Raw genomic sequence first — 27,973 nt, forward strand, 5'->3', positions numbered from 1 at the left:
TACCTAATGAAGCACGCGAGGTCAACATTCGCATTCCGAATATCGTGCCACTAGAATTTTCACTTTTAGTCATGACCCTTGGAACAGATATTATATGTGGTCTTTCCCAATTCTGTTTACTGCAAGCAATCTAGTGCATCAAACTCTTTCAAGTATAGATACGAGTTATTTTTCATAAGTTCAAAAAATCAACTGTTATATAAAATGCCACTACACTGTCAACTGTAAAGAATCAACAGGATGCCCAATAATACAAGAAAAATACACCATTAGTGTCTACTGTTATTATATAAATGAAATGAGAAATTAACGCAATGTAACAAGGAAGCCACTTATTTCTCCAGCATACGTCAAAATCTTGCTAGCTGGAAACCTTATCTCCAAATATATACAAATATCATAAATAAACCAAGTAATAAATGGTACACATATCAAGTTAACTATTCACATGAGTGTCGTTGATCACAAACTATCTTTAGTCATCTGACAAATTTATGTGCACTTTGGATCAAGGATTCAGTACTTGTGCCAAGAATACAAATTTTGAAGACATAAACTTCATAGCTAATATGCATAGACAAGATATGCACTATGACAGTCTTGTGAATCTTATTGTGTAGAACTTTCCTTTGCAGCCTCGAGCATTTGCACTATAAGGGTTTTAACATCCCTGCAATGCTAAATGTTAATGCACAATTAAGGCAAATAAATTTAACATGTACATGTGATTCATGAAGCATTTGTTTCAATAGCTATGGAGAAAGTCTACTACTGACGTGATTCAAGAATATATATGCAATTACCTCCGATCCTCAGCAGGCCTAGGAAAGGGAATCCTAAGTTTGGCAGCCTTCCCATGATAGCCAACCTGGGAATTCCCATTATTGCAAATTAGATTCGACTTCACAACTAATTTACATCTCTATGCTTATAAAAGAGTTAAAATCATCACAATTGCAAGCATAAGTTTTCAAATTAAAGTTTAAACTCATCAGCAAGATTTCTGCACACTAAACCATTATTTACTTCTCATTTTTAGAAGTTCACTGCTACTGTTCCAGGAAAAATCCATCAAGAACAGTAATGCTGTTTTCCTTCTACGGTAACTGTTTGAATTCAGATGTGATATCGCTTTCATCTATATTGCACATGGATCATTCTCTAACCCCATTATACACCTTTTGTAATCTGTAAACATTAATTATAGTTTAATCCAAGCAACAAAAATCTGCATTTGCTTCTGGTAAAATCATTTTGTTAAGCTTTTTCAGATCTTTGATATAAACCTTGTCAAGCTTCTTCAGATCCATATTTGTCAACAATGCCTTGCTGTCATAGGTCTTAATGAACAGTGACGACCCCATACTCGATCCATATCATAAGCCTGACATTACTCATCTATCATGATTCATGATACACCATTCTCACTCAAAACACCTGAAGACTGATGAGTTTTCAATGCATAGCATGCATGGAAGCCACTGGGTTTGAAGCTGAGTCACCCTTGAAGAGAAGATCATGTTTGTCAGCAGGAAATGATTCCTTATATAGATTTTGCAGAAAAGTATTAGCTTCTTCCATTGACACTTCATATCCAGAGAACATATTGATTGAGAAGCTAGAACAGGAAGGCACTTCATAAAGTCCCGTGTTGAGTATGTTGTCATTGACCTCAACGGTTGATGATCAAGGTCATATAAATCTCATAAGATTTCTTCAAATAATAGAAAATTGGATTAAGCTGCATGGTTGTCTGTTTGACCTGCTCAAGTGGGTTGCATGTTTGAACTACTTGGCTACTTGGTTGAGCTGCTTGAGCTACTTCATTATGTGGCTCTCTGTTTGAGTTACGTGGATACCTGTTTAAGCTGTCTACCTGTTTACTTCATCTGCCTGCTTGTCGACATCACCTGCTTGCTTGCGCCAAGTTAAATGATGTACCACATTATTGGTTGTCTTCTATGGATTCAATTTTTCCTATGTTTTGGTGCGAAAACTTCAGATTTAGTGAGTTTTATTTAAAACAACTAATTTATTCCTTGTAACCGTTTTTTTGTGGTGCCCACTCCTTTATTTTCTATGGGCTGATGGTAAACTCTATTCTTAGCTGGACAGTGCCATTTGAGTGTAAAGTTTACTGAGGAGTGACTAAGGAATTAATGAACAAGTGTAACGGCTTGTTTAATGGGAATCAAGCAGCTGTATTGAGTCATTAAGACGAATAATGATGTTGTGGAAGTTACGTTTTTACAGTTGAGAGTTGAATTTACATGATTTAGTTGAGCCTGTTATTTACGGTGCATGTCATTGGGTCAACAGGTCTATATACAGCGATATATTATTTTTGAGAGAGTGTGGATTGTGTGGGAATAAATCTTTGTCCGTTTCAGCTTTGTTAGAAATAAATCGCAAAAGGAGCTTTACCAGTGGTGCGTCGACTTCTTGTTTGAGCCGTGCGAATTACCAAATGAAGAAGAATGTGAATTTAAATGATCGACACCTTATTTTAAAAGAAAAGCTAACGGATACGACGAAGAGGATGAAATGGTGAGCATGGATTTTTTTTCCTGAATTCTGGAGCAAATCCATGCTCACCATTGCATCCACAACATCTGACACGGTTTAGCTTTAGATTTCATCCAAATCGAACACTCAAAAGCCAAGCTAACATGGGTTGAGAGTTGTTGGTTATATGTTTGTTTCCAGATTATTTATTTTGGAACTTTGCTCAAGCCATTGTGTCCACAACATCCTAAGTAATAGGACGTTTCTCAAAGGCACAAATATATATCTTGATGATGACCTTACCTTAACTCAGCAAGATGAAAGAAGAAAGGAATGGGAAAAAGTGAAACAGCAAGAGAAAATGGAAAATGGGTGTGGCGGCAAAATGGTAAAGCCCAAATCAATGACAAAATTACACACAATAAATAGGAACTTAGGCCCACCCAGGAACACTTAACTATAGTCAGTTGGAATTGCAGAGGTTATCCTTGGAGAAGAAGACCTGGGTTAGGGCCGATAGCTAGAGATGATGACATTATTATGCTTACCGAGACATGGGAACACGATGGGTGTAGGGTCCCAGATTTTGAGGGTTACAAGAAGGTCTCACTGTGGAACGATAGGACAGAAAATGGCAAGGGGCAAGGAGGCATCACCATTTTAATTAGAGAAACTTGGAGCAGATTTATAAACTTGGAGAAAGAAGATGTAAACAAACAGTACATATGGATAGAAATAACAGAGAATCAGATTTCTACAATGGTGGCTGCCTGCTACTTTGCTCCTAAAGGCTCAAAAATGTATAAGAAACATAAACTTGACCGGGAAGACCTGTTTGCTGCACTCAAAAAAGACATTGCAGCTTTTAGCTCCTTAGGGGCAATAATGATAATAGGTGACTTTAACGCTAGAACAGAGAACAATCAAACTCTCAGCCTTATGGGGAGTTACAAGGAAAGCAGAGACCCTTTTTGGTTAGAAGAAGAGGGGGTACAACAATGGGTAATATCATCGCAAGACAACATGGGAAAGGTCAATCACTATGGGGCTGAATTACTAGGTTTGTGTTGCCTTTACAACATGGTCATATGTAATAGTATGGAAAAATGGCCTAAATCAGGTGGCATCACATGCAAAAGATACAATGGGCAAAGTGTTGCCGACAATGTCATATGCTCTCAAGACACTGTCTCAAAAATAGTTAATTTCGAGATAGAGGAATGCCCCATTGAACTAAATTCCGATCATAACCCTATTTCGATGAGGTTGGCCATTCACATTAAAGAGCAGCATAATGCCCCAAAACCCTTGCAAAAGAGAAAGATGTCTCCGACTGGCAGCGTATTAATGGCACAAGAAAATCATAATATTTTTCGAGACTCTCTTATCTGGCTGTCTAGTGATTAGGGAAACTATTTCAACTTCAAGACTTCTAAACAACACTCCATGGACAAAGATAATCTTGTCTTTACTATCAATAAAGCCTTGGAGAAGTGTAAAAGATCAAGAACCAAGAGAGAAGACAAGAATACTTTTCCGGCTAACCCATGGTTTGATGATGAGTGCAAAATGGCAAAAAGAAGTTGTAGAGGGAACATGAACAAAGAAAGCAAAAAGCAATATGAACAGCTGGTTAAACGAAAGAAAGAGGAATATGTGAGCTTGAGAAGGATTGAGCTGATCAATCTTGGGAAAAACAGCCCCAATTTTTTTGGAAAGAACTTCAACAAAGAAAGACACTGATAGAGAACAACATCGTAGGGGCCAAATGGCTGGAGTATGCCAAGACCCTCTACAAGCGTGTCTTGGGAGAACATAGAACCCTGACAATTGAGACCGTAGTTGATCTATTCAACAAGGAGGATATTATGCAAGGCATAAGGAAGTTAGCTGTTGGTAAAGCCCAAGAAATAGATGGACAACAGGCTGAATATTTAAAATGGGGTGTTGAAATCCTGGCGCTACACATCACTAAGATTTTCAACAGTGTCAATAAGGAAGGCTTTCCTATAAATTGGACAACTAGTGTAGTGATTCCACTACACAAAGGTGGAGACATAAACAATCCTTCAAATTATTGAACTATCATGATCAATCCCCTCTTCAGAAAGTTGTTTGGCAGCATGGTAGAACAAAAAATTAGTAAATGGGTTGAAACATAAGGTAAAAGAGCAAAGGGGCAAGTGGGTTTTAGACCGAAACACTCCACTATAGATCACAAGGTCACTCTCAGATATTTGGTAGAGAAAATTTGGGACACTCAAGGGGCCGAGGCTTCTTGTTGCTTCGTGGACTTTTAAAAAGCATTTGACACAATGCCACGTAACAAACTTTGGGATAGAATAGAAGAGTTGGAAGTTCATACGGAACTTATGACTGCTGTTCATAGATTATGTGAATAGGTCAAAGCTAAAATTAGAATTGCGGAAGGGCTATCCGAAGGTTTTGGCAGCAACATAGGGGTTAAATAGTGGTGTTCGCTATCTCCAACCTTATTTGGGCTTTACATTAACAAGTTGGAAGAATGGCTAAACAAGACCAACGATGAGGGGATGCAGCTGGCTAACTTTGTGATAAGACTGCTCCTATATGCAGATGACCTCATCATACTTGATAAGTAGGAGATAATTTCCACAGCAAGTCAAATTATGATATTGCTATCAAGATTTAACTGTGTGATTTTTGAGTCAAACTTGTTGACCCTTGTTTCATGAGTAGTGATTCAACATGAATCCATCTCTCATGAGAATAAATGGAACACTTAGCACTTAGTGGATGTAGGTGATGCTCACAGGGGTGAAACACTGGGACTTCCTGCGAGGTCACCCATCCCAGTACTACTCCAGCCTGAGTGCGCTTAACTACGGAGTTTCCTCCATGGTTAAACCCAAAGCTTGCAACCCCATTTGCAAAACCTTCACCAAGTGTTGTGCCTTATGAACCATTCATTAGAAAGCTCCTTAAGCTCATCAATTGATAAGTAGGAGATAATTTCCACAACAAGTCAAATTATAATATTGCTATTAGGATTTAACTGTGTGATTTTTGAGTCAAACAAGGGTCAATGAGTTTGACTCAAAAATCGTACTATTAAACCCTGATAGCAATATCATAACTCATCATACTTGCTAAGATGACTAAGGGGTTGAAACAACACTTGAAAGCGTTGGAAAGTTTTTGCCATGAGGTGGGAATGCAAGTGAACACAAGCAAAACCAAAGTTATGATCTTCTCTTTGAAAAGGAATAGGGGTGCCACAGACGAGTTTCTGTTTGAGGGTAACCCTCTTGACATTGTGAATGAGTACAAATACTTGGGTATAAACTTTCAAAACAAAATCAATTGGGATACATGCAGATCAAAGAGGATTCAAGGGAGCTCGAAGGTGTTATATTCTCTACAAAATAGGTGTAGGAATGCAAAATTATGGGATTGGACGACCATTGAAATCCTTTTTGGTCCACTGGTCACTCTAGTGATTTTGTACGGGTGTGAAGTTTGGGGCGGCAATATGTCCGAACAGAAATGGTGACAGGTAGAAAGAATTCAAAAGCACTTAATTACTTGCAATCTCAAAACCAAAACTACGGTGCCCTATGAGATCTTATTGGCTGAGGTTGGCTCTTTTTCGTCAGAAGTCATCGCATTGGTTCGAATGCTAAGTTATTTCAAGAAAACTCAAGGTTTGGAAAAACATGGTTGGCACTGAAAGCTTGACGAGCGAAAAGGCACATGGATGAAACAAAATGACAAGTGGATGTGAAAATGGGATGTTAACATCCATAATACCCAGTTAGTAATAAAGAAATAAATAAGTTTGTTATGAAAAAAAAATTGTAATATCATTTGGACAAGACACAAGGGGCAGAAAAAATCTTACTATATTAAAGAATTTAAGCCCACTTCTAGTCATGATGAAAAGGCCTATATAAGGGCACCTATTAAATGGAAAGAAAAAATGCTTATAGCTCCTCTCAAAAATAGTTCTCACCAGCTGAGATGTGAAACTAGTAGATGGAAGGTTCCAAAAGAAGAGTGGGCAGACAGAACATGTTTATTCTATAATATGGGGGTGCTGGAGAGGAAGCACTACTTTGTCACGGAGTTCCTGACATACAGTGACCTCAGATCTAGGTATGTTGAGATCTTAGAGGAAAGAGACTTGAACTACTTATTTGAGGAGAATTAATTGAGGAGAACAGCGAACCTAAGTATCAAAAGTCATCGACATAGAGACAAGCTAACCAAAAGTTTACAGCTAGATTAAATTTTCCCCTATTTTGGGGGTGGGTGCTATGTGTGGGTCCCATAGGCTTCCTTAGCTCCGTGGACGTTATTAAAATATTTCATTTCTTTTCATCCAAAAACATACCAATTACCATCGATTGTCCAAATCAAACAACTTCTGCAAGAAAATGATCTTGTAGAGTCTATGGGTTTTGTTCTTTTAGGTGGTGTGTTTACTCTCGCATTTCATTGTCCAAAATAGACTCTTGAAGACCAACATACAACTTTGGCACATAATTCAAGGTAATACATTGCTTGCTAATTCTCAGAAAACTAATTCACAATACCTCAACAATGAATTACAATGAACTTCTCAAGAACAAACCCTTATACTTCAGCAAGTGCAAAAAAAAATCAGACTTCAGAAACATCACAAAGACGACAAAGCAAAATAAGATAATCAAATAATCGGATGCTTTTCTCATCAAATGTCCTCATATTTATAATCTCCAAATGACACCACTTTCCCAAAAGAACTCCACTTACACAACATTAAAATATGATAAAGTGTCATTAATATAATTTATTAATTGCTTTTGGCTCCAAAAATGACCATTTCCACCATAACTTAATATTTTGACACGCAAGGCCACTGTTTCCTATTCCCATGATTTAAAACTTCTCATCCCAGTTCCAACGAGATATGTACTGAGGTGACCATCCAACGACACCAACAAAAATAACAACCTTAGCATATTTAAATGAATAATAATAATTCACCCATCTTGAGAAAACATCTGAAGAAGCATCTGAATTGAAATCTGACAACACCAAAGTGATCCTGATGATGAAAGATGATGAATGAACATGATGGGGTGACTTACTACAAATAGACGCTCCCTCCAAGATTCTTGGATCCCAAATTAGAAGCCCAAAATAAAAACTAAGAGCATCACGCTACTCTATTTCAACTGAGCTCATTAAAACCAATAGTTTGACTTACTATAAATAGTAAGTCCCTCAAAGGGAGCCAAAACACACCATAGGCTATTGAAAAGCCTATAACCCCACAACTAAGACCCTCAAATCTCATGAGGGTCGCAATGGTGAACCGACCAAGCCAATTGCAGGAACTTGCTAAAAATTGGGACATTACAATTCATCAATGGGGCTGGTTTTCAAAGATAAAGTTCACAGTGTAATATCCCTTGCTGATATAGGTGTTAAATGAAGAGCTTATACTCGGAATATTCTCAAACACTTAGGATGCATGCTGATTTCTATTACAAACTGCTTGCAACTGTTGTAGAAGAATATATAACAACTGAGCATGAACAAATACAACTTGCATGCAATAAGAATACACACCATCTGTAGAAATGACACCATCTTGTTACATCCGATGAAAAAATTATCGTCACAAATTAGCGAAAGACATCAATTCCACTATGTTTATAACATGGAAGCGGATAGTGATTTCTAGATAAGGTCATTGTGATATGTGTTGTGCAATCTGTTTTTGAGCCGATAGCCTTTGGTTGCGAGAACTTGAAAAGTTTTGGCTGCTTAAACACGACAATAATTTTGTGGGATTGTCACAAGCTTGTTGTTGCTCCATCTCTATAACACATTATTGTGAGCACTTAGCAATTATTGCATGGTGAGAATTCCTGATAAGATACAATTTAGCAAGGTGGAAATATTCGGTGTGGTTATTCATGTTTGGATGCATCTTCTTTATAAGCTTGGAAATGGGAGACAATTCATACATTGAGAACATAGATAGTCTAAGTGATGGTCAATAACATGGCCTATTAAGAACTCATAATCTATCATACAAAAAGGAAGAACCAAGAAGTATAAGAGATTGCATTAAAGGAAGAAAGATTTTGATGTGTGTAGTCATAGGAATAAATAGTGACTGAAAACTCTATAAAATGGAGTAAGAAGGAATTTACATTGTGTAGGGGAATAATAAACCAATGTTCCATTCCCATTATTTGAAAAATGCTTCTATGGAGATGTTTTCTGCTTCGTTGTATATGGCCCCTCATTGGAGCAACTTGTATCAAGGATGTTTATGTGCAGATAAGTATTTATTATCTTGAGTATAACATTTGTCTACTCTTTGTAATCTCTTTGTTATTTGTGTTTATAATATGTATTATAAAGCGCTATTTTCCTCGATCTTTTCTTTTGTCTTTGGGGATGTTCTTGTAGGAAAAGAAGAATGGTGCATTAGGTTGCCACCAAATATTGTGCAAAACTCAATTTTATCACAGTAGCTCCAAAGAAGTTTCAACCTAGGATTCATTAGTCATTTGAAGATCATGTTGGATAACGTGAGGCTCTTGATAAACCTTGACGATTGAGATTGTAAAGTATCCTTGTATTTATTCAGAGGGAGTTTGAGACTATATTGGAGACAACCTTGTACGAGGAGGTTAGAAGGTTGATATCAGTTTCAAAGGAGGTCTGATGTTCCATCAAAAGAAACCCTAGACAAAGAAGTCAACAAATTGACAGGGATAAGTTCGAGATGAACCTCCTTGTAATACAATTCTCCTCTGTGAGAGAGAAGGTTGAGGTGAAAACCCTTGTTCCACCCTCTAGGAGAAGATATGGTGGATCCATCCTCTGACATGGTTCATGGTGGATATCATGTAAGTTACTACATGATTCTATTGGAAAACATCATGAGAGGTGACAATCTTTCATTGATGTGTTTGTGAGGTTGCTATTGTAAGGTGACAATCTTAACAATGGCTTGACCTGTTATCATGATGGACTAGATTAAGCAGTCCCAGGATGTGTTGGAGATCATGATAACAAACATGGAATGCTAGACTACATTAAGTTGTCCCAGAATGTGCCGATGACCATGATACTATATTCGTTGTTCTTGAGTTCTTGATCTAGTATCATTATAGACTTCATTAACTTGTCCCAGAATGTATCGGAGATCATGATAACTAAGGTATCACAATAGACTATATTAAGCTGATTGTATAACACAATAATAATCCTAAGAGGGGGGGGTGAATTAGGATTATACTAAAATCTTTTGCCAATTTAAATTATTGCTAAACTTGTGTTAAATATTTCATCAGTGTACCATAATATCAACAACAATAATCAAATAAACACAATCCACAAGAAGAGTGCAGAAGATATAACGTGGAAACCCAACTCGGGAAAAACCACCAACACCCAGACTGCTAGGAGCTACTGTCATAATCCAGTCTCACCAATCTTTCTTCAAATACAACTTTAAGGGCTTCAACCCTTAGGAGCAACAACCCCTTTTTCAGAGCTATAACTCTTTTAAACTGAGCACCCACCTAATCTGTATGAGTATCCAACTCGTTGACAAATTAGAATCCAAAACACAATCCAATTTGCTTTAAAACATTATGTTATCTCTATACAAAGATTGAATTGAATTTCTGAAAGTTTGGCCTTGATCTGATATCACTTTAATAAACATCAAAACATTTTGATCACTGTCAAACTAGGAACAATTGTTTCACTGACATTTTCTTCAAAATCTCAACATAAAATTTTCAAATCCTGTGACATGTCAAATTTCAACATACAACTAAATCAAATATACTTGCCCTTGTACATTGTCACAAATCTTCGTTTGAACTTCTGTGTTGATCTTTGTTCCTGATGTATCTGCTTCTCTGATTTTATACAATCTCAAAAACTTGTTTTCATTTGTATGCTCTTCTAATAATATATACTCTCAATACCTTTTCTGTTCATGTAATTGGCTTCTTCTTCAAAACATATTCTGTTTTTTACCATCCTCAATGGACACAATAATATGAAATATATATAGAGGATGATTTAGTTGAAATTCGTTCCAACTTCCTTTGTTTTGTAATAAAACTGTCCTCTAACCAAACATTAAATATATTAATATGGAACACGTCACCAATAATAAACCAATGCACCGTTTCAATAATTTTTTTGTGTCACCAAAACTTTAATAAGACTATTTTATTATCATTGGGCTGCCACAACTCATACTAGGAAATATTAAGACAAACTTCTTTTGTCCTTTCCCAATTTTGTCTTTTCCCAGTTTTGTCTTTTGTCCTTTTTGAACCTTGTCTTTTATTACTTTCTTTTACGTGACCAAATAAAATTACATCTGCAGTGCCTTGTGAATATATTTATTGGCAATTCTAAACAGAATTCGTTTCCTGTAGTTCTTTGTCAAACATTTTGAAGAATGATTATCACACAAGGTTTATTTTTAAATATTCATGAGGCTGCCAATGTATCTTTTTCTATCCAACTACGATGCAACAGTTGCTGTAAGTTCTTCATTCGTAACCAGTCTTATAACATTGTTCTATCACCTGATATGCAACCCTATGTATAATATCAACAAGATATCTTCCAGCCACCGCATATTTGTTTAGATACAAAGCTTGCTGTGAGTCTATACACAACAGTAATGTGAAGAACAGAGTATTCAGATTCACATAGGTATGTACAAGATAATCATTTCATGCAAGGTTTGATATTCATCTAGAAAAGAGTCTATTTGACATCAATGACACTTAACACTGATGTCCTGGAGTGTGCCAAAGATTGTGATACTTTTCATAATGGAGACTACTTTCTTGTCCCTAAGATCAAGGTTGTTCTCTCATAGACTACATTCAGTATTGTCCTGGAGTGTGCCAAAAATCAGATAACTCGTATCTTTCTAGGATATGATAATCTTGTTGATAGGCATCTCAGTGTTGATGCTAGTGCTCACATCACAAGAATGTGAGATTGATAAGATCGTTTAGAATCAGATCACCATTTTGTGAGATGGTTGTGTTGTTTAAATCCTCCCTCGCTAAGAGGGAGTGTTGATGAAATAGCATCAGTGGGATTATATCTGATTTGATGGATATATGTTGATATCCTTAAATCTGTCATTCCAAGAATATCATATTGAGATAATATCTCTCTATATGCTTGAGAGCATAATGTGTTATATAAAAATCCTCCCTAGCTAAGAGGGAATGTTAATGTTGTAGCTTCAGTCAAATCGAATTGATCTAGAGTTAATCCCCAATGGTCATTGGTTCAACATTATTGCATTTAATTAATCATCAATTAGACATATATAAATTGTTGTTAATAATGTCTAATGTAAATTAAATTACCATAACCAATATTGATTAACATTGAGACATGTTTCTTATACTCCTATATTATGCATTTGGATCTGCACTTGGAACACACAAAAATAATAAGTGTTATTACATTTGCAAAGATCCTTTCCCTCAACACCTTGTACGGAAGATTGTTTGAGGACAAGCAATTTCAAGGACGACGGATTGATGTCCCCATTTTTGAGTTGTGTCAAAGTTAATGGATTTAACCTATCATTGGGTCCTTGTAGACCGATACTGGTGATTAGAGGACCTTGTTATGGAGTTATTCAGCTCTCCTATAGCCAATTGTGAGATTTGGTTCCATTTTGAGAGACTTACTATTTATTGTAAGTCAATAGATGTGGCCAACGAGCTCAAATGATTTAGAAGAGTTATATAATGCTTTCAGATGTTACTTCTAACTTCTAGGTTGGGCTCCAAGATTCTTGGAGAGATAATCTATTTTAGTAAGTCACCTAGTCAGGACCATTCATCATCTTTTATCATCAGGATCACTCTTGTGCTATCAGATTTTCAATTCCGGTGTTGTTAGGCCATTTTGGGTGCACTATTGGTTATAATTTAATTATATTTACAAAGGTTGATATTTTAATTGAAATTATTTAATGGAAACCTTAGTGTTATAGCTCGTTGAAATCGGGATGAGAAGTTTTCAATCATGAGCACATGAAACAAGGACCTTGCGTATCAGAATATCATTATATTAACGAAAAGGTCATTCTTGGAGCAATTGGGGAGTTTAAATAAGTAAAGTGACTTTATTATTTTTCAACTTTAAAATCAAACCTTTTAAGTGAAAAGTGTAAACATGAAGCCAATAGTCTTTTGGTATGAAGGAGAAGCCATTTTAATTGAAATATAATAAAAGCTAGCACTTGGAGATGGATATTTATTCTTGAGCATTTTATTATATGATATTGAGTAGTTTCAAGGGTTTGAGCTTGCTGGGAGAATGGTTTTCTCTTGTGAAATGGCACTTTAAATTGGTTTAACTATGCCAATGAATTGTATAAAATCTGATAACTTATCTTCTGAATCGATTTGGGGTTTGTAACTGGCGTTTTTATGCAAGGTATTATTCCAATTTGAATCTGTTAGATCATTTGTTCTTGCTGAAGATTATTTTATTACTGGGAATTGGGACGTTTAGCTATTCTGATATGTCTGAGGCAGATTGGCAACATTTTGAGCATTCATATTGCATAACGCCAACCACAGAAGAGGCTGTGATCAGGCATAGAGAAGCAGCATTCTGGTTTAAGGTTGCGATTGGGTTAATTGAATCATCATGGGTGTAGGAAGGACCAATATTCACCATATCAGACCTGCATTTCATTTGCAAAAAGGATCCTTATCATTTCTGGCCTGTTTTATGATAATTATAATGCAATCTTGGAAACCAACGTTACATAGCAGCATTACCAGGTTCTTACCATTTGAATTTCCAGTGTGTGCATTGTATATATTATTATATTTGCCATCATTGCTGTAGTTTGCATAATTAAATATAAGAAAAAGATTTTGCACTTTCAATTTCCATGCATTTTTGTGTAATTCATATTCCAAAAAAGCAACAGAAAGCATATATTTGAAGAAACAAAAAAAACAGAAAACTCTCAAAACACAAAAGTTTCAATCTTCAACATGATTGGCTGTGAGCCAACAGGGCTCAGTACATATATCCCTAGGAAAGCATGTTAGTCATGCCTGTGAGCTATAGATTTATTAAGAAGCATGTAAGTCCGTATATAAGTGACATGAAGAAGCGAGTCTACTGTCTATTACAAAAGAGTCTATAGATTCAATGCTATAATAGAAATGGAGAGAAAAAAGGAGGAAATAGCTTTGATCACCTTAACATTGAAACCCAACCTATCCAAATCAATTATATGGGCATAATCAACCTGCACAAGAAATAAAATCAGAAAATAAGACCTTCCCCTATTTTATATTGAGATATGATCTTTATTTTGCAAACAAGCCTTAGATAGTAAGTTAGCATTAAATTTTATAACTAACAGGACTTTGACCTTCAGGCAATTATTTAAATACGTACATAGTTACAACCCACAAATTTCAACCTTCCCCTTTTTTGAGTATTTTAGAAACAATCTTTCACGTACTGTATAGGGATACAAAATATTACTGATAGGCGTTTGGGTTTTTACCTTGAGGTAATTATATAAATAAGCAGTTAATTATGATGCACAAATGTCCGTAATTAAAGCAACAAGATGTGGTACCATCTAGTCAAAATCAAGTGTAGAAATTTAGTATCAGTTTATCAAATGGGGGAGTTGTTTTGCAAAGTAAATATATACCTGACTTATGTGTGATATTTTTTGTGGGATTGCTCACTAAGTGGAGTATTTAACACTCAAGTCACCACTCTAATGATCAACAGTAATTATTTCTTCTACGACTTCACACTCGTATACATTAGTAATAGTCACAAGATAGGAGGACCCACTAAAGCACACAAGCACCTCTTAACGATTTTTGAATTAGAGATCTGTATGATACCAACAACTGTACCTGAATTGCTGTAGAATGTTGTACAATCAATTTTGTATCTTCAGCATGATCTCTGTTCATGTGGGACTGTTTCCAACAAAATATAAATCAAATGCCGAAACAATTAGCAGTAAATGAAATTTCCATAACACGTGGAAGAGTGCCAATTAGAATGTACCGCCACAGGGGCTGAAAATTGGGATATTGGATCAACTAGTGCACTTTTGTATTCTTCTTCAGTGAAGTCTGTGCATATTGAAAAGTTAAAATTTGAAGGTATATCATGATGGTGTCCACAAATCACAATAAAAAATGTAACAGAATTATATATATTATTTAAACTACAAAGAAATACTCTTTTTTTTGTCATTCTCTTCCAATAGCTTGTTGCATACAAAACAATATATATTCTGCATAATAGTAAAAATTTCAAGTTTCAAAACTAACATGCTAAAAAGAATACAAAATTTGCATTAAAGCAAGAGAATTTTATCATAAAAGACGCAGAAGCTATTTAATTAAGAAACAAAATAATGCCCACCTCCTGATTCTAGCATGGCTGTGGCTATTCCAGAAACATATCTTACACATTTTGGTTCAATCCGCACAAATTGAAAGTCTCCAAAATCAACCTTGCAGATACATTTTATTGTTTGAGGAACTTACAAAACAATATAAAATAAGTAGGATGGATGAAACAATAAATAAATTATCCTAGTTAAGGAACCAGAAGGGATAAGTGGTAAACGCCTATATAGAATAGGAAAATAGCAACTCACCCAAAATGCTCCTGGATGCTTTCTCAAGTAACATGCCCGACTAGATTCTTGTTTTTCTACTGGAACCTGCACAAATAAATGATCCTTCAATGTACTGACGATATCTAAGTAAACAGGTCACACACAATACTCTACACAAACTCAAAAATAGAATTCATAACCATCAACATAAAGACCACTATGCTGTTTCGATGATGTTAAACAAAAAATGCACACAATCAAACCCAGAAAACAGCATAGCATTCTTATGGAATGTGGAAATCTAATAGCTCTGAAAATTAAGACCCTCAGCTTAATCTCAAAGATATAAGATAATCAGTTTTCCCAGTATAGAAAAGTTTAAAAAGTAAAATCAAGGCATACATATTCAACCTACAAGATACATAGCTTAACAATGAATCAAATTACATAAAACTGTGAATTTGATCAACAAAACAAATGTCAAACCATAGAAGCAAATATCATTCTTGCGAATTTCTCAGCAACACTAAAGATGAAATAATTTTTCTATTTCTAGGGATATTATTATAAGAAAACTGGGAAAATATCAGGAACCCAAAAAATGCATCAAAATTTTAAAAAGAGAAAAATGACTAATGTTTTCTACATTCAAAGCCATTCTAATTACAGAAAGTGCAAGTGAAAGTAATCAAGAATGTAAACCGTTCAATTTAAATATGGGATTGTCTCATTGGTTGAGATTGCCAATTTCAGATAATTGTAATATAAATGTCTTTTACAGTGTTAACAAATAACTCTGCCAAAAAAGGGAAATTGTGTTATATGGGGACGCCTTCCCACCCCTGGAACTCATGTCCTTGCCCCACTTTCCTTTTGGAGACAGCAAGACAATAGGAAACATTCCCCAACCATTCCCCCCAAATTTGAAAAACAACAGAAATGCTAAGGTATGTGTTCCCCTTTCTGGTAACGTCATGGAAACTCTTAAGGAATGCCTGGTCATCCTTGGGATGGCTGAGGACACCCCCGACCGTCTTGGGGATGGTCAGGTGTCCACCTTGGCAAGCATGGTTTGGGGCATTTTATTTATTTATAAAACATGATATTTTTTAGAAAAAAGCTATTGGCTTTTAAAAAGTTTAGAAAATATCAGGAACCCAAAAAATGCATCAAAGTTATAAAAAGAGAAAAAGGAGTAATGTTTTCTACATTCAAATCCATCCTAATGACAGAGTGCAAGTAAGAGTAATCAAGAATGTAAACCGTTCAATTTAAGTATGGGATTTTCTCATTAGTTTGAGATTGTCAATTTCAGATAATTGTAATATAAAAGCCTTTTACAGTCTTAATAAATAACTCTGCCAAAAAAGGGAAATTGTGTTCTATACGGACACCTTCCCACCCCTGGAACTCATGTCCTTGTCCCACTTTCCTTTTGGGGACAGAAAGACATTAGGAAACATTCCCCAACCATTCCCCCCCAAATTTGCAAAACAGCAGAAATGCTAGGGTATGTGTTACCCTTTCTGGTAACGTCACAGAAACTCTAAGGAATGCTTGGCCATCCTTCGGATGGCTGAGGACACCCCTGACTGTCTTGGGGATGGTCAGGTGTCCCCCTTGGCAAGCATGGTTTGGGGCATTTGATTTTTTTATAAAGCATGATATTTTTTAGAAAAAATAAGTTACCATATTTGTCCCTGCAACCCCAAATTCGCAAGTCCGTTCGGTCCAAATTCGAATTCATTTCAAATTCGCCTGCAGACTGGTAAATTCACTCGTCATTCGATGGGAAGGACCCTAGATGACTATGGGGTGATTTTGCACAGATGATGACAAAACACATCGAGCCAATATGGAACCCGGAGTGAATGACCAACAAATTTAGTCGTGGTCGACTTTTCAAATGATTTTTTAAACATTTTTTAATTAAAACCCTGAAACAACACTGGGTTTTTTGGTTGCTTTTGCGTTTTCTAAAAACATTTTACACATTCTGGTTTTGTATCGTAAATCCAAGATTTATTTTGCTGTCATTTTTCTTGTGCATCCAAAATGCAAAAACATTATAGACTATAGTTTGCACCTAGAAATATTATCGCGTGTCCAAAAGGCAGGGCAAAAACATTATACTTTGCATCCAAAAACATTATCATGCATCCAAAAGAGTCAGGTAATGTGAACGACAGTTTTTTCTACTGTATTTTACTTTGTCTTCTGAGCAAAGGTTACAGATTACATGCTACAGTTTTTCTGTCATTATTTTCTTGTAAACAGAGGTTACAGTTGTTACTGTTACAGGTTACAGAACAGAGTCAACAAACCAATCAAGGTAGAGGCACATTCACAAGAATATAAAATTATTTATAAAAAAAAATCTTGTATGTACGAACCCGAACCCAATCAAAAAAAATTGAGTGAATTTCGAACCCGCATACGAACCAGAATCCGAACCCGCAACTTAGGAAAAAAGCTATTGGTTTTTAAGAAGGTTTAGAGGTGGTGTGAATCCTCCCATGCCCCTTATACACTCTAAAATCCCACCAAAACAAACAAACACATCATTTGTTTGGAATTTTATGACTACCTCCAAGCTCCAAGTCTAGGTTTTTACTTTCCAGTCACTGGTTAAAGGGTGTTGCAAGGACGAGGGAGTTTGAGAGGTGAGATTGGACACCTCTCCATTGCATTTTACCTCATTTTGCAAAAGCTCCAGATGTAAAACAAAATAATAGCTGCAAATGTCAAGCTACAAATTAGTTTTTAAAAGTTTTTGTTTGATAGTAAGTTTGTAAACTCAAATTGTTTTCATTGATTTGGTCTCAAACTTTCAATTTGCTATCATACAAAACACCAAAAAATGAGCAGCAGCAGTAGTGCCAGTTGTAAGGGTGGTCGAAGTGAAGAAATTGAAATGAAGTCAATAGAATATCAGTAGACCCTTCTAATTCTGAAAATCCAAAATTAGCCTCTTTTCCACTAGACTGTTTGGAACGCCCTTAAGGTCCTTCCAACCCCAAGAAACCATTGCTTCAGTTTGCCACCAATTCATCTGTCAACAAGGGAAAAACAGAATGGGGCAACAAGCATTCCCTATGTCATGTTTTCAAAATAGATTACCATGGGAGCTATACTAGAGTTAGAATCCATCTAATGTGAGATAGTGGACGTGGGATTTGAATTTATGGAAGTGAAATATTGAAACAGAGGTTGAAATGGTAAAGTTGGTTGGCATGAGGATAATATCATTGGTTCTAGAAAAGGACATTGTAATACCCCCTATCTAGAATGGTGCTAAATAATTATTATTATACTAAAATTAAAAATAAATAAATGAAAATAGTCCATTATTGAACTAATAATATTATTATTATAATTATTAAATAATAAAGTCTCGTTAAATAGACAATGCAGAAAAAATATAAAAAATAATAACAAGAGATATTTTTGGTTGCTGTTGGAAATGTTACAGATTTGAAGCTAGATTTCCAGCTTTTGTGCCATTGAAATTTTTGTACTGATGAAAATTATGATGTAATGCAAATGCAAATGTAACTGGTTTGTGGATTTTGGGCGTACTCCATGCAAATTTGTTGTGAAGAACAAATTGCATAACTGCAAATTTTGATAATTGTGGGTTTGGGCTTAGGGTTTTCTGATAATTAGTCTGTAGACTCTGATGTTGTAAAGGGCGGTTCATAACTTTTGGGGATATTTTTTTTAAGGCAAAAGTGGGGCAAGCCACTATATATACTATAAAACCGGATTCAAGGCTCATTTAGGAAAAGATTCTGGGAAGAAAATCCTAAATCATAGCAAATACAAAATTATTACAATAGACATATCCTTCTGAGCGGCCCAAGATGGGGGGGAGCACAAAGTCTCCAACTGCTTAGTGTGAGGTAAGAGAGGGACTCGTTACCTAACTCCTAAAGAAGCCATGTGTATAAATGAACACATGCAATATTCAATATAAAAATAATTGCCCTCCAATATTTTCCGCCTGCTGATCTGTGAAGGCACGTTAGTGAAGAAGAGAAGAATATGAGATAAGGCTCATCATCTGAATCAAACAAAACAATGACTCATCATCTATATCAAACATGAATGTCGAGCTGACTTGATCTGCATTTGCCACCATCTATGGTTCATTCATAATATTCTATCATAGATAATACTGGGCTACATCATGACTAGAAATCTATTCCTCAAGCTCAACCATAGCTCTACCAATCATTTCGACCTTCTCTATGTTTTCTTTCTTCTTAGACCGAAATCTTTAGCTGTGCAATCTTATCCAATACAATGATATGCTCACATTCCAACATAAGAAATGTATATCACACACTGTAACTACATCTTGCTTAAGAGATTGCCATACCTTGAGCACAACTTTGTAATATTCCCATTATAAAATAAATAATTTATCAAACTATTGTTAATGGGCCGATTGATTTAATATATCCCAGACCCATTTTTATTTTGTTTCCTTAGTTTGTGTCACCGTCGGCTATCTTTGTACACCCTCAGAAAGTTTTCCCGATGGGTATTTAAGCACGGTTTGTATGTAGTCTTAGGCAGTCTTTTTGGATTATTTCTATGTACTGCGAATTCTTGTTGGAGTTTTGGATTGTTTGTCATTTCGGAAGTGAAAGATCTTCCCTTCTTGGCTCTCCGGTTTTGGTGGGATTTAACCCTCACCCTATTCCGTATGTATTCTGCTTGGCTCGGATCTGGCAAATTGAAGCATTACTTGCATGTGGAAATATCATTACTATTTGGTAACAAGTGTATATCTTTTCGGATTCCGACTTATGCAAATTATTTGTGTTTAATATATTGCATTTTGCATTCTAAAGTGGCATCACCGAATTACCTTGTATCACCCCAACCCTCCATACACTCACCGTACGGACACCTTAGCCTTCACATAGCGTCCAACAAGAATTCTACGTTTGGTAGTATATACCGTACAACATCATCATACCACCGTACGGTCACTCTATACAGCCCTCCCAATCGCCCTTTCCTACTTCACTCATAGCTACTGTATGGCCTATTTCTTCCCATCGTACGGTCCATCTCTCCCCACCGTATGGTCACTTCCATCTGCCGTACCTCCCACACTCCCCTTGGCACACCGTATGACCATCTAGAGCCCAATTTATGGCCAACAATACTTGACTATATGACCTCTGTATTTACCCTCCATTTCCAGTCCATACGGCCTTCTAGTTTGTGCATAGTTGGTCTCATCCATATGGCCATTCTGGGTTTTGTAACTCATTTTCAGTTTGGAATTATTCGGAACACTACAGTGGTATTAGAGCGCTTCGATCCTACCAGCCTGTGAACAATGAATGAGAGTTTATAGTCAGAAGAGACAAAGAACCCATTCCGTTGATAGAATGGTTGCTGAACTAGAACCAATAGTTGCCAAACTCGTGGCACTACTGAGAGAACTTACAAAGAATCATGCACCGATCACCGATACTTAGCGACTCGTGGAAGACTCAAGAAGTTGACAGACAATAAATTATCCGGAGAACAAAATGGTCACAGCGCGGACTCGGTGTCAAGTAAAACAAACCCTCATCTAGCACGCTCTCGACTTTCCATGCCATCTTTTTAGACACCATGCAAAGGGAAACAACCAACCTTTGAAGAGATGCAAGAATAACTGAGAGAAGACTGGAAGAATGCGAATTTTGAGGAAGATATATCCTACAAAGATTATGTGGATTTGAGAATGAGATATTTAGGAGGCAGAAACCGAGGATATTTTAACGTTGATCTCAGAAGAAAGTTGACTAAAGTAAATCTGTCTCCATTTGACGGATCTGGATCCATATCTGTGCAAGCGTGGGTAATGAAGGTTGATATTTACTTCACTTCTAGCTGAATCCTATGCCAGAAGAAGCAATCAAATTTGTGATGTTGCACTTGGAGGGAGTTGCACATGAATGGTGGCATCATGACACCATCACATTGGGGCATGATCAAATAAATACTTACGCGGAATTCACTAAGAGATTAATAGATCGATTTGATGGTAAAGATCAAGAACTCAATTTCAAAGATTTGATACAGCTGAAGCAAACTGGATTTGTCTACCAGTACATTGCGGAATTTCAAAAACTCTCTATATTGGTCACGGACATTTCTGAAAGAAGACGGATAGTGCTCTTCATGGACGGACTGACAACACCACTAAAAGGTTGGGTAAAAGGGTTCAATCCTGCCACCTTGTCGGAAGTTATTAAGAAAGCATGAAGCATGGCATCATCATTGACGTCATCCTCTCGAAGTTACACCCAAAACCAATGGCGTTTCCGAGAGACAAAGACATTAAACCTCTACCCAGGAAGCCGTCATTGGACGAAGCTACCGGACCGGAACTCCTAAGGAAGAAATTATGTTTCAACTGCAAGGGACCTTGGGAACCTGGCCACAGATGCCTTGGACAAGGAAAAATACACTGCATTGAGGTCATGTCTGATAATGAGGATGAACAGGAAGAAACACTCGCCAAAGACAACCAACATCACGACGACAGCAACATGATTAGTTTGAACCGTACGAAGAGGTTGCAGTGTTGGTACGACGCGTAGGAACTATCGACCTAGTGGGTAGCCCCAGGTGCACAATGTTTCGTGTACGGGGAACCCTTCAAGGACAAAGGGTTATGGTGATGCTCGATAGCAGAGCTACACTAAACTTCATAAACTCCTCTCTGGTGAAACGAAGAAGTCTACGTACAGAGATGCATGCAGGATTTCAAGTCAAGGTTGCCAGAGGGACTCTCTTGCCCTGCACACACCTTGTTCCTCAGCTAAGTATCACAATGGCAAATCACACGGTGACCGAGGATTTCTTCATAGTGTACCTTGATGATATGGAGGTTATTCTAGGCATACAGTGGATGAAGACACTTGATGAATACACTCAAAGTTTCAAACGGATGGACTTCACTTTTGTTGTCAATGGAAAGAAGGTTGTTCTCCGCGGAATGGCAAATGAAGGTCCCAAGGAAGTTTCTGCACATCGGATGGAGGCAATTTTTCGGCGTGATGACGTTGCGTAGGCTGCACATTGTTTTGTCTGAGCGGAACCTATAAAAGGACAACGAACACCTCCCCAAGATGATAATCTCTAGAATATTTTGAGTAAACATGATAAAGTTTTCATTGACATTTCTCCTAGCATACCACCTCATTGAGGCTTTGTACATACTATCGATTTGGAAGCTAGAGCCAAGCCAGTCATAACCACACCCTATTGACATCCCAAGAAATTCAAAGATCAGATCGAAAAGACTATTCAAGAACTGTTGGAGAAAGGATCGATCCGTCCCAGTTCTAGTCCCTTCGCATCATTAGTAGTATTAGTCAAGAAGAAGGACGGGACGATGCGCATGTGTGTGGACTACCGTGCATCAAACAAAAACCAATAAAGAATAGATATCCCATTCCAAGGATAGATCAGTTGTTGGATGAATTACATAGCGCAGTCTATTTTTCAAAAATAGATCTCAGTTCCGGATACCATGAAATCCGCATGAAGGAGGAAGGCGTAGAAAAGACGGCCTTTCGTTGTCACTATGGGCATTATAAATTTCTGGTCATGCCGTTTGGATTGACAAATGCACCTGCTACATTCCAATCATGCATGAATCACATTTTCAACAAACAATTGCATAAGTATGTATTGGTTTTTTTGATGACCTTATTTATAGCAGGACACAGGAGGAGCACCTAAAGCATCTAGATGAAGTCCTAAGGATCATGGAGGAGCAGTCTTTGTTTGCCAAGCAATCCATGTGTGAATTCGGTATGACAGAAATATTGTACCTCGGGCATGTTGTCAGTAAATACGAAGTTTAAGTTCATCAAGAGAAGATTCAGGCTATCCTTGATTGGCCTCCCCCAAAATCACTCACAGATTTGTGAGGGTTTTTCGGACTGTACAACTATTACTGGAGGTTTGTTAAAGGATTCTCTCAGCTCAGCGCACCCTTAACGAATCTGACAAGTGGTCTTTCTAGTGGAACAAAGACGCACAACTCACTTTTGATAAATTGAAAGAGGGAATGAGCACCTGTCCCGTACTTGCATTACCTGATTTCACTCGACCATTCATTCTGGAGTGTGACGCATCCGGAGAAGGCATTGGCGCAGTACTAATGCAAGATAGACACCCCATAGCTTAGGAGAGCAGGAAGCTTACACAAATAGAATGCTTATATTCCATTTACGACAAAGAAATGTTGGCCATCGTACATGCACTAACCAAGTTTCGGCAATATCTAGTGGGTGACAAGTTTGTTGTCCGTACGGATCACAACAGTTTGAAATATTTTCTAGAGCAACGAGACTTGAACGAGAGGCAACAAAAATGGGTAAGCAAGGTTCAGGGTTTTGATTTTGACATTGAATATGTGAAAGGGAAGAACAATGTGGTTGTAGATGCCTTGTCTAGGAAACCCGCCATCTGCTCACTAAACCAGATTTTAGCTGACTGGAAGGCACATCTATTTGTAGAATATTCCAAAAACACATTTGCCTGCAAGCTAATGGATGGAGACACCCAGGATGATCGGTACAGAGTGGTGGATGACATAATCTACTATAAGAATCAGATATTTTTAGTGTTGGAATCCAAATTGAAGCAGAAAATTTTGAAGTACACGACTCACCCTTGGCAGGACACCCGGATTTCCTCAAAACTTACAGAAGTCTCCAGGAGAGGTTTTCACGGAAAGCACTTAAAGGGGACGTATTGCAGTATGTAAGAGAATGCGTGGTCTACCAGCAAAACAAGTCCGAACATACTCTACCAGCCGAGTTACTGCAACCGTTGCCAATTCCAGAACATAAGTGGAAAAGTATCTCAATGGATTTCATAACGAGGCTTCCCAAGGTGAACGGAAAGGATTGTATTTTCGTGGTGGTTGACAGATTGACAAAGTATGCACATTTCTTCACCATCCCCTTAGATTTTCAAGCTGCACAAGTTGCCGATTTGTTTTTTAGAGAAATCTTTCATCTACACGAGTTACCCCGAAACATTGTTAGTGATCGGGATAGGCAATTCATTAGTATCTTCTGGACAAAATTGTTTCGATTGGCAGGAACTGAATTGTCACCAAGTACTAGTTACCACCCTCAGATAGACGGACAAACGGAGATTGTGAACAAATGGCTCAAAGGATACCTTTGAAACTATGTTTCGGCACAACAACGGGCATGGGTCAAGTGGATACATCTAGGAGAATATTGTTACAATATCACGTATCACATGTCCATCGGGATGGCACCATTTAAAGCTCTGTACAGGTACGAACCCCTCTCCTTCATCGACACAGTGCTGGGAGATAGTCGCACACCAAGGGCGAGAGACTGGCTTCAGGAGGGACAGGACATCCTACAATACCTGAAGGAAAACTTACAACGGGAACAAAATCAACAAAAGATGTACGCCGACGGACACTGAATGGAGAGGAGTTTCAAAGTAGGGGACTTGGTTTATCTCAAGCTCTAGCCATATCAATAATCCTCATTGAAGGAAAAGGGAAAAGAAAAATTGAAGCCACGATTTTATGGCCCCTATCGCATAGTCCGTCGCATTGGTGAAGTCGCTTACGAGTTGGAACTCCCGGAGAGAAGCTGTATTCATAACGTCTTTCATGTTTCATGCCTAAAGAAGGCCATACGACAGAACGTCACGGTAGCCACAAACCTTCCACCACTCAATGAAGAAGAAAAGCTCATATTGGAACCAGCCGAGATCATCGAAGTACGTGAGAAGACCCTGCAGAACCACATAGTGAAGCAATATTTGGTGCGTTGGAAACACTTGCCATTGGACGACGTGACGTGGGAGGGTGAACACATTCTCCAGCACTCGGCATTGCATTTGCTTAAGGACAAGCAAAATTTGGGACGGGAGGACTATAATATTCCTGTTATAAAATAAATCATTTATCAAACTATCATTAATGGGCCGTTTGATTTAATATATCTCGGACCCATTTTTATTTTGTTTCCGTAGTTTGTGTTGCTGTCGGCTATCTTTGTACACCCTCAAAAAGTTTTCTCGACGGGTATTTAAGCATGGCTTGTATGTAGTCTTAGGCAGGCTTTTTGAATTATTTCTATGTACTACGAATTCCTATTGGAGTTTTGGATTGTTCGCCATTTCGGAAGTGAAAGATCTTCCCTACTTGGCTCTCTAGTTTCGGTGGGATTTAACCCTCACCCTATTTCATCTGTGTTCTACTTGGCTTGGATCTGGCAAATCGAAACATTACTTGTATGTGGAAATATCATTACTATTTGGTAACAACTATGTATCTTTTCATATTCTGGCTTCCGCAAATTGTGTTTAATATATTGCATTTTGCATTCTAAAGTGGCATCACCAAATTACCTTGTATCACCCCAACCCTCCATACACTCACCGTATGGACACCTTGGCCTTCACATAGCGTCCAACTAGCATTCTACGTTTGGTAGTATATACCGTATGACATCATCATACCACCATACGGCCATTCTGTACGGCCCTCCCAATCGCCATTTCCTACTTCACTCATAATCACCGTACGACCTATTTCTTCCCGTCATATGGTCCATCTCTCCCCACCGTACGGTCACTTCCATCTGCCGTACCTCCCACACTCACCTTGGCACACCGTACGGCCATCTAGAGCCCAATGTACGACCAACAATACCCGACTGTATGGCCTCTGTATTTATCGTCCATTCCAATCCGTACGGCCTTCTAGTCTGTGCATACTTGGTCTCATTTGTATGGCCATTATGGGTTTTGTAACTTGTTTTCAGCTCGGAATTATTCAAAACACTATACTCTTCACTGACCTCTGTAATATCCCGAAGGCGAACTTAGCTTGAAAGAAATCTCGGCCCGAAGGGAATCTCGTTCCAAAGGGGACCTCTGTTCGGAGGCAATCTCGACCCGAAGGGAATCTCTATGTAGAGGCAATCTCAATCCGAAGGGGATCTCGATCCGAAGGGAATCTTGGTCTGAAGGGGAACTTGATCCGAAGGGAAACTTGGTCCGAAGGGAATCTCGACCCAAAGTGGAACTTGGTTTGAAGGGAATCTTGACCCGAAGGGGAAATTAATCTAAAGGGGATTTGATTCCGAGGGGAAACTTAGTCCGAAGGAGGACTCGGTCCGAAGGGGATCTTGACTTGAAGGGGATATGTAAAAACCCCAACCAGTTATAACTTCAACAAACACCAAATTTTTTGACTTATTCAAAAATAAACTTTGCATACACAACTTTAGTTGATATCAGAATAATGATACACAATTAAATGAACATATCCTCTATTCACCGCATAAACACCCATACAATAAGATGTAAAATGTAATAGTGAACCTGGCGAAGTATCAAACTTTGTAGCCTAAGATGTAACGCTACAGTAGTCACAAAATGACGCCCAATAATAGAAGATTAATTGTTCACTAGAAACAGATTTAACATACCATTGAAGCAGATCAAAGTCACTCCTTATAGTAGGCCACTGAAGCATCTAACAGGGCTGAAATACCACACCCAAATTCAGATCCGAATACTGCCTAGACCAAGGAAATGTGTACAGCCCGATAGGGCAATCCTGTTCACCTTATATATGCAGATAGAACCACACTGAAAGCTTTCCCAAATGTGCAGCAATTTGACATTTAGTGGCAGGGATTTGATTGCCAAACATAGGACAGAAATCACGCCAATCAGAAAGGATATTAGGCATTTGTAATTGCAAATAACATTCACGCTGATCTAAGGATGATGGATGCCAAACTTCAATGAGATAAAACTCCCAAATGCAAATAAGAATCATCACAAACTTCTAGCGCAGTAGTTGTCTTTGAAGCTACGACAAGAGCAGAAGTGGAAGACTCCCAAATTAATTCACAAGACTCAAATTCCAAAACTATTATACCTCAGCAGTAGGTTGGAAAATAATCAGCTCCAACAATTAATCTTCTCCTTAGCCACAATAAAACCGTAGGACAAATTAGCAAATAGTCTTACCTCAGCTACTATTTGCAAAGCAATCCCAGAATTAAATCTCAGTTTTGAGTCTACAATACTTCAGTTGTAGATCCAATGAAACAACCCAGAATTAAGACTCTTATACTTCAGCAAGGGCATGAAAATCAGAACTCAGAAAAAGCCACAAAAGCAACAAAAACAAATATATATTTATGTGTGCTTTTCTCAACAAATGGGCTTGTATTTATAACCTTCAAATTCTCTTTTGTTGCCAAAACTTAACTTCACTTAAGAATCTTCACCACACAACATTAATTAGAAGCTTCCTCTAAATTCTCTCACTTGACTTAGCTTAACTAATTAATAAATGAGACTTTCCAATGATAACTCAACTCCCAACTTAAGTGAAATTATAAAGTTAAATTATAACTTTATAATAAGCCATTTAATAATTAATAATAATTTGGCCACTAAAAATATGATAACTCCCAAAATACTCATCATTTAAATATGTCGTTTGAAATAGGAGTCATACCTATCATTTCTCCATGTGACCAAATGCACTTTCCAAAAATAGAAAGGGTCCATCTCGATCAACACCAACTTACCACAAATAGTAAGTACACAAAACTAAGCCCAAACGAAGGCCAGCCTGTAGCTTACTAAAATGTGGACAAGATATGACCCTCCCAAGCCAAGCCACTGCCACAGAAGACCCTCTATCCACAATAATTAGCCTACGAGGATCACAATAATAGGCTAATCCCTAAAACTCTA

General features: G+C 37.5%; 1 protein-coding gene across 2 annotated transcripts in view; it reads right to left on the reverse strand.

Moving 5' to 3' along the window:
* Window positions 1–251: 251 nt before the first annotated feature.
* Window positions 252–27,973, reverse strand: part of LOC149563778 (FMN binding protein) — a 112,142-nt gene continuing 84,420 nt past the window's right edge. For both annotated transcript variants that reach the window (XM_089826905.1, XM_089826906.1), the window contains exons 6-12: window positions 15,212–15,277; window positions 14,974–15,064; window positions 14,611–14,678; window positions 14,454–14,519; window positions 13,772–13,822; window positions 804–868; window positions 252–670 (exon numbers count right to left, since the gene is read on the reverse strand). In XM_089826905.1, the coding sequence (XP_089683031.1) occupies window positions 610–670; window positions 804–868; window positions 13,772–13,822; window positions 14,454–14,519; window positions 14,611–14,678; window positions 14,974–15,064; window positions 15,212–15,277 (468 nt within the window). In that variant the 3' untranslated portion in view covers window positions 252–609. The remainder of the gene's footprint in view (window positions 671–803; window positions 869–13,771; window positions 13,823–14,453; window positions 14,520–14,610; window positions 14,679–14,973; window positions 15,065–15,211; window positions 15,278–27,973) is intronic.

This window comes from Cupressus sempervirens, chromosome 4 (assembly GCF_028749045.1).
Source record: "Cupressus sempervirens isolate cs-2001-9-10 chromosome 4, ASM2874904v1, whole genome shotgun sequence".
Lineage (NCBI taxonomy): Eukaryota > Viridiplantae > Streptophyta > Pinopsida > Cupressales > Cupressaceae > Cupressus > Cupressus sempervirens.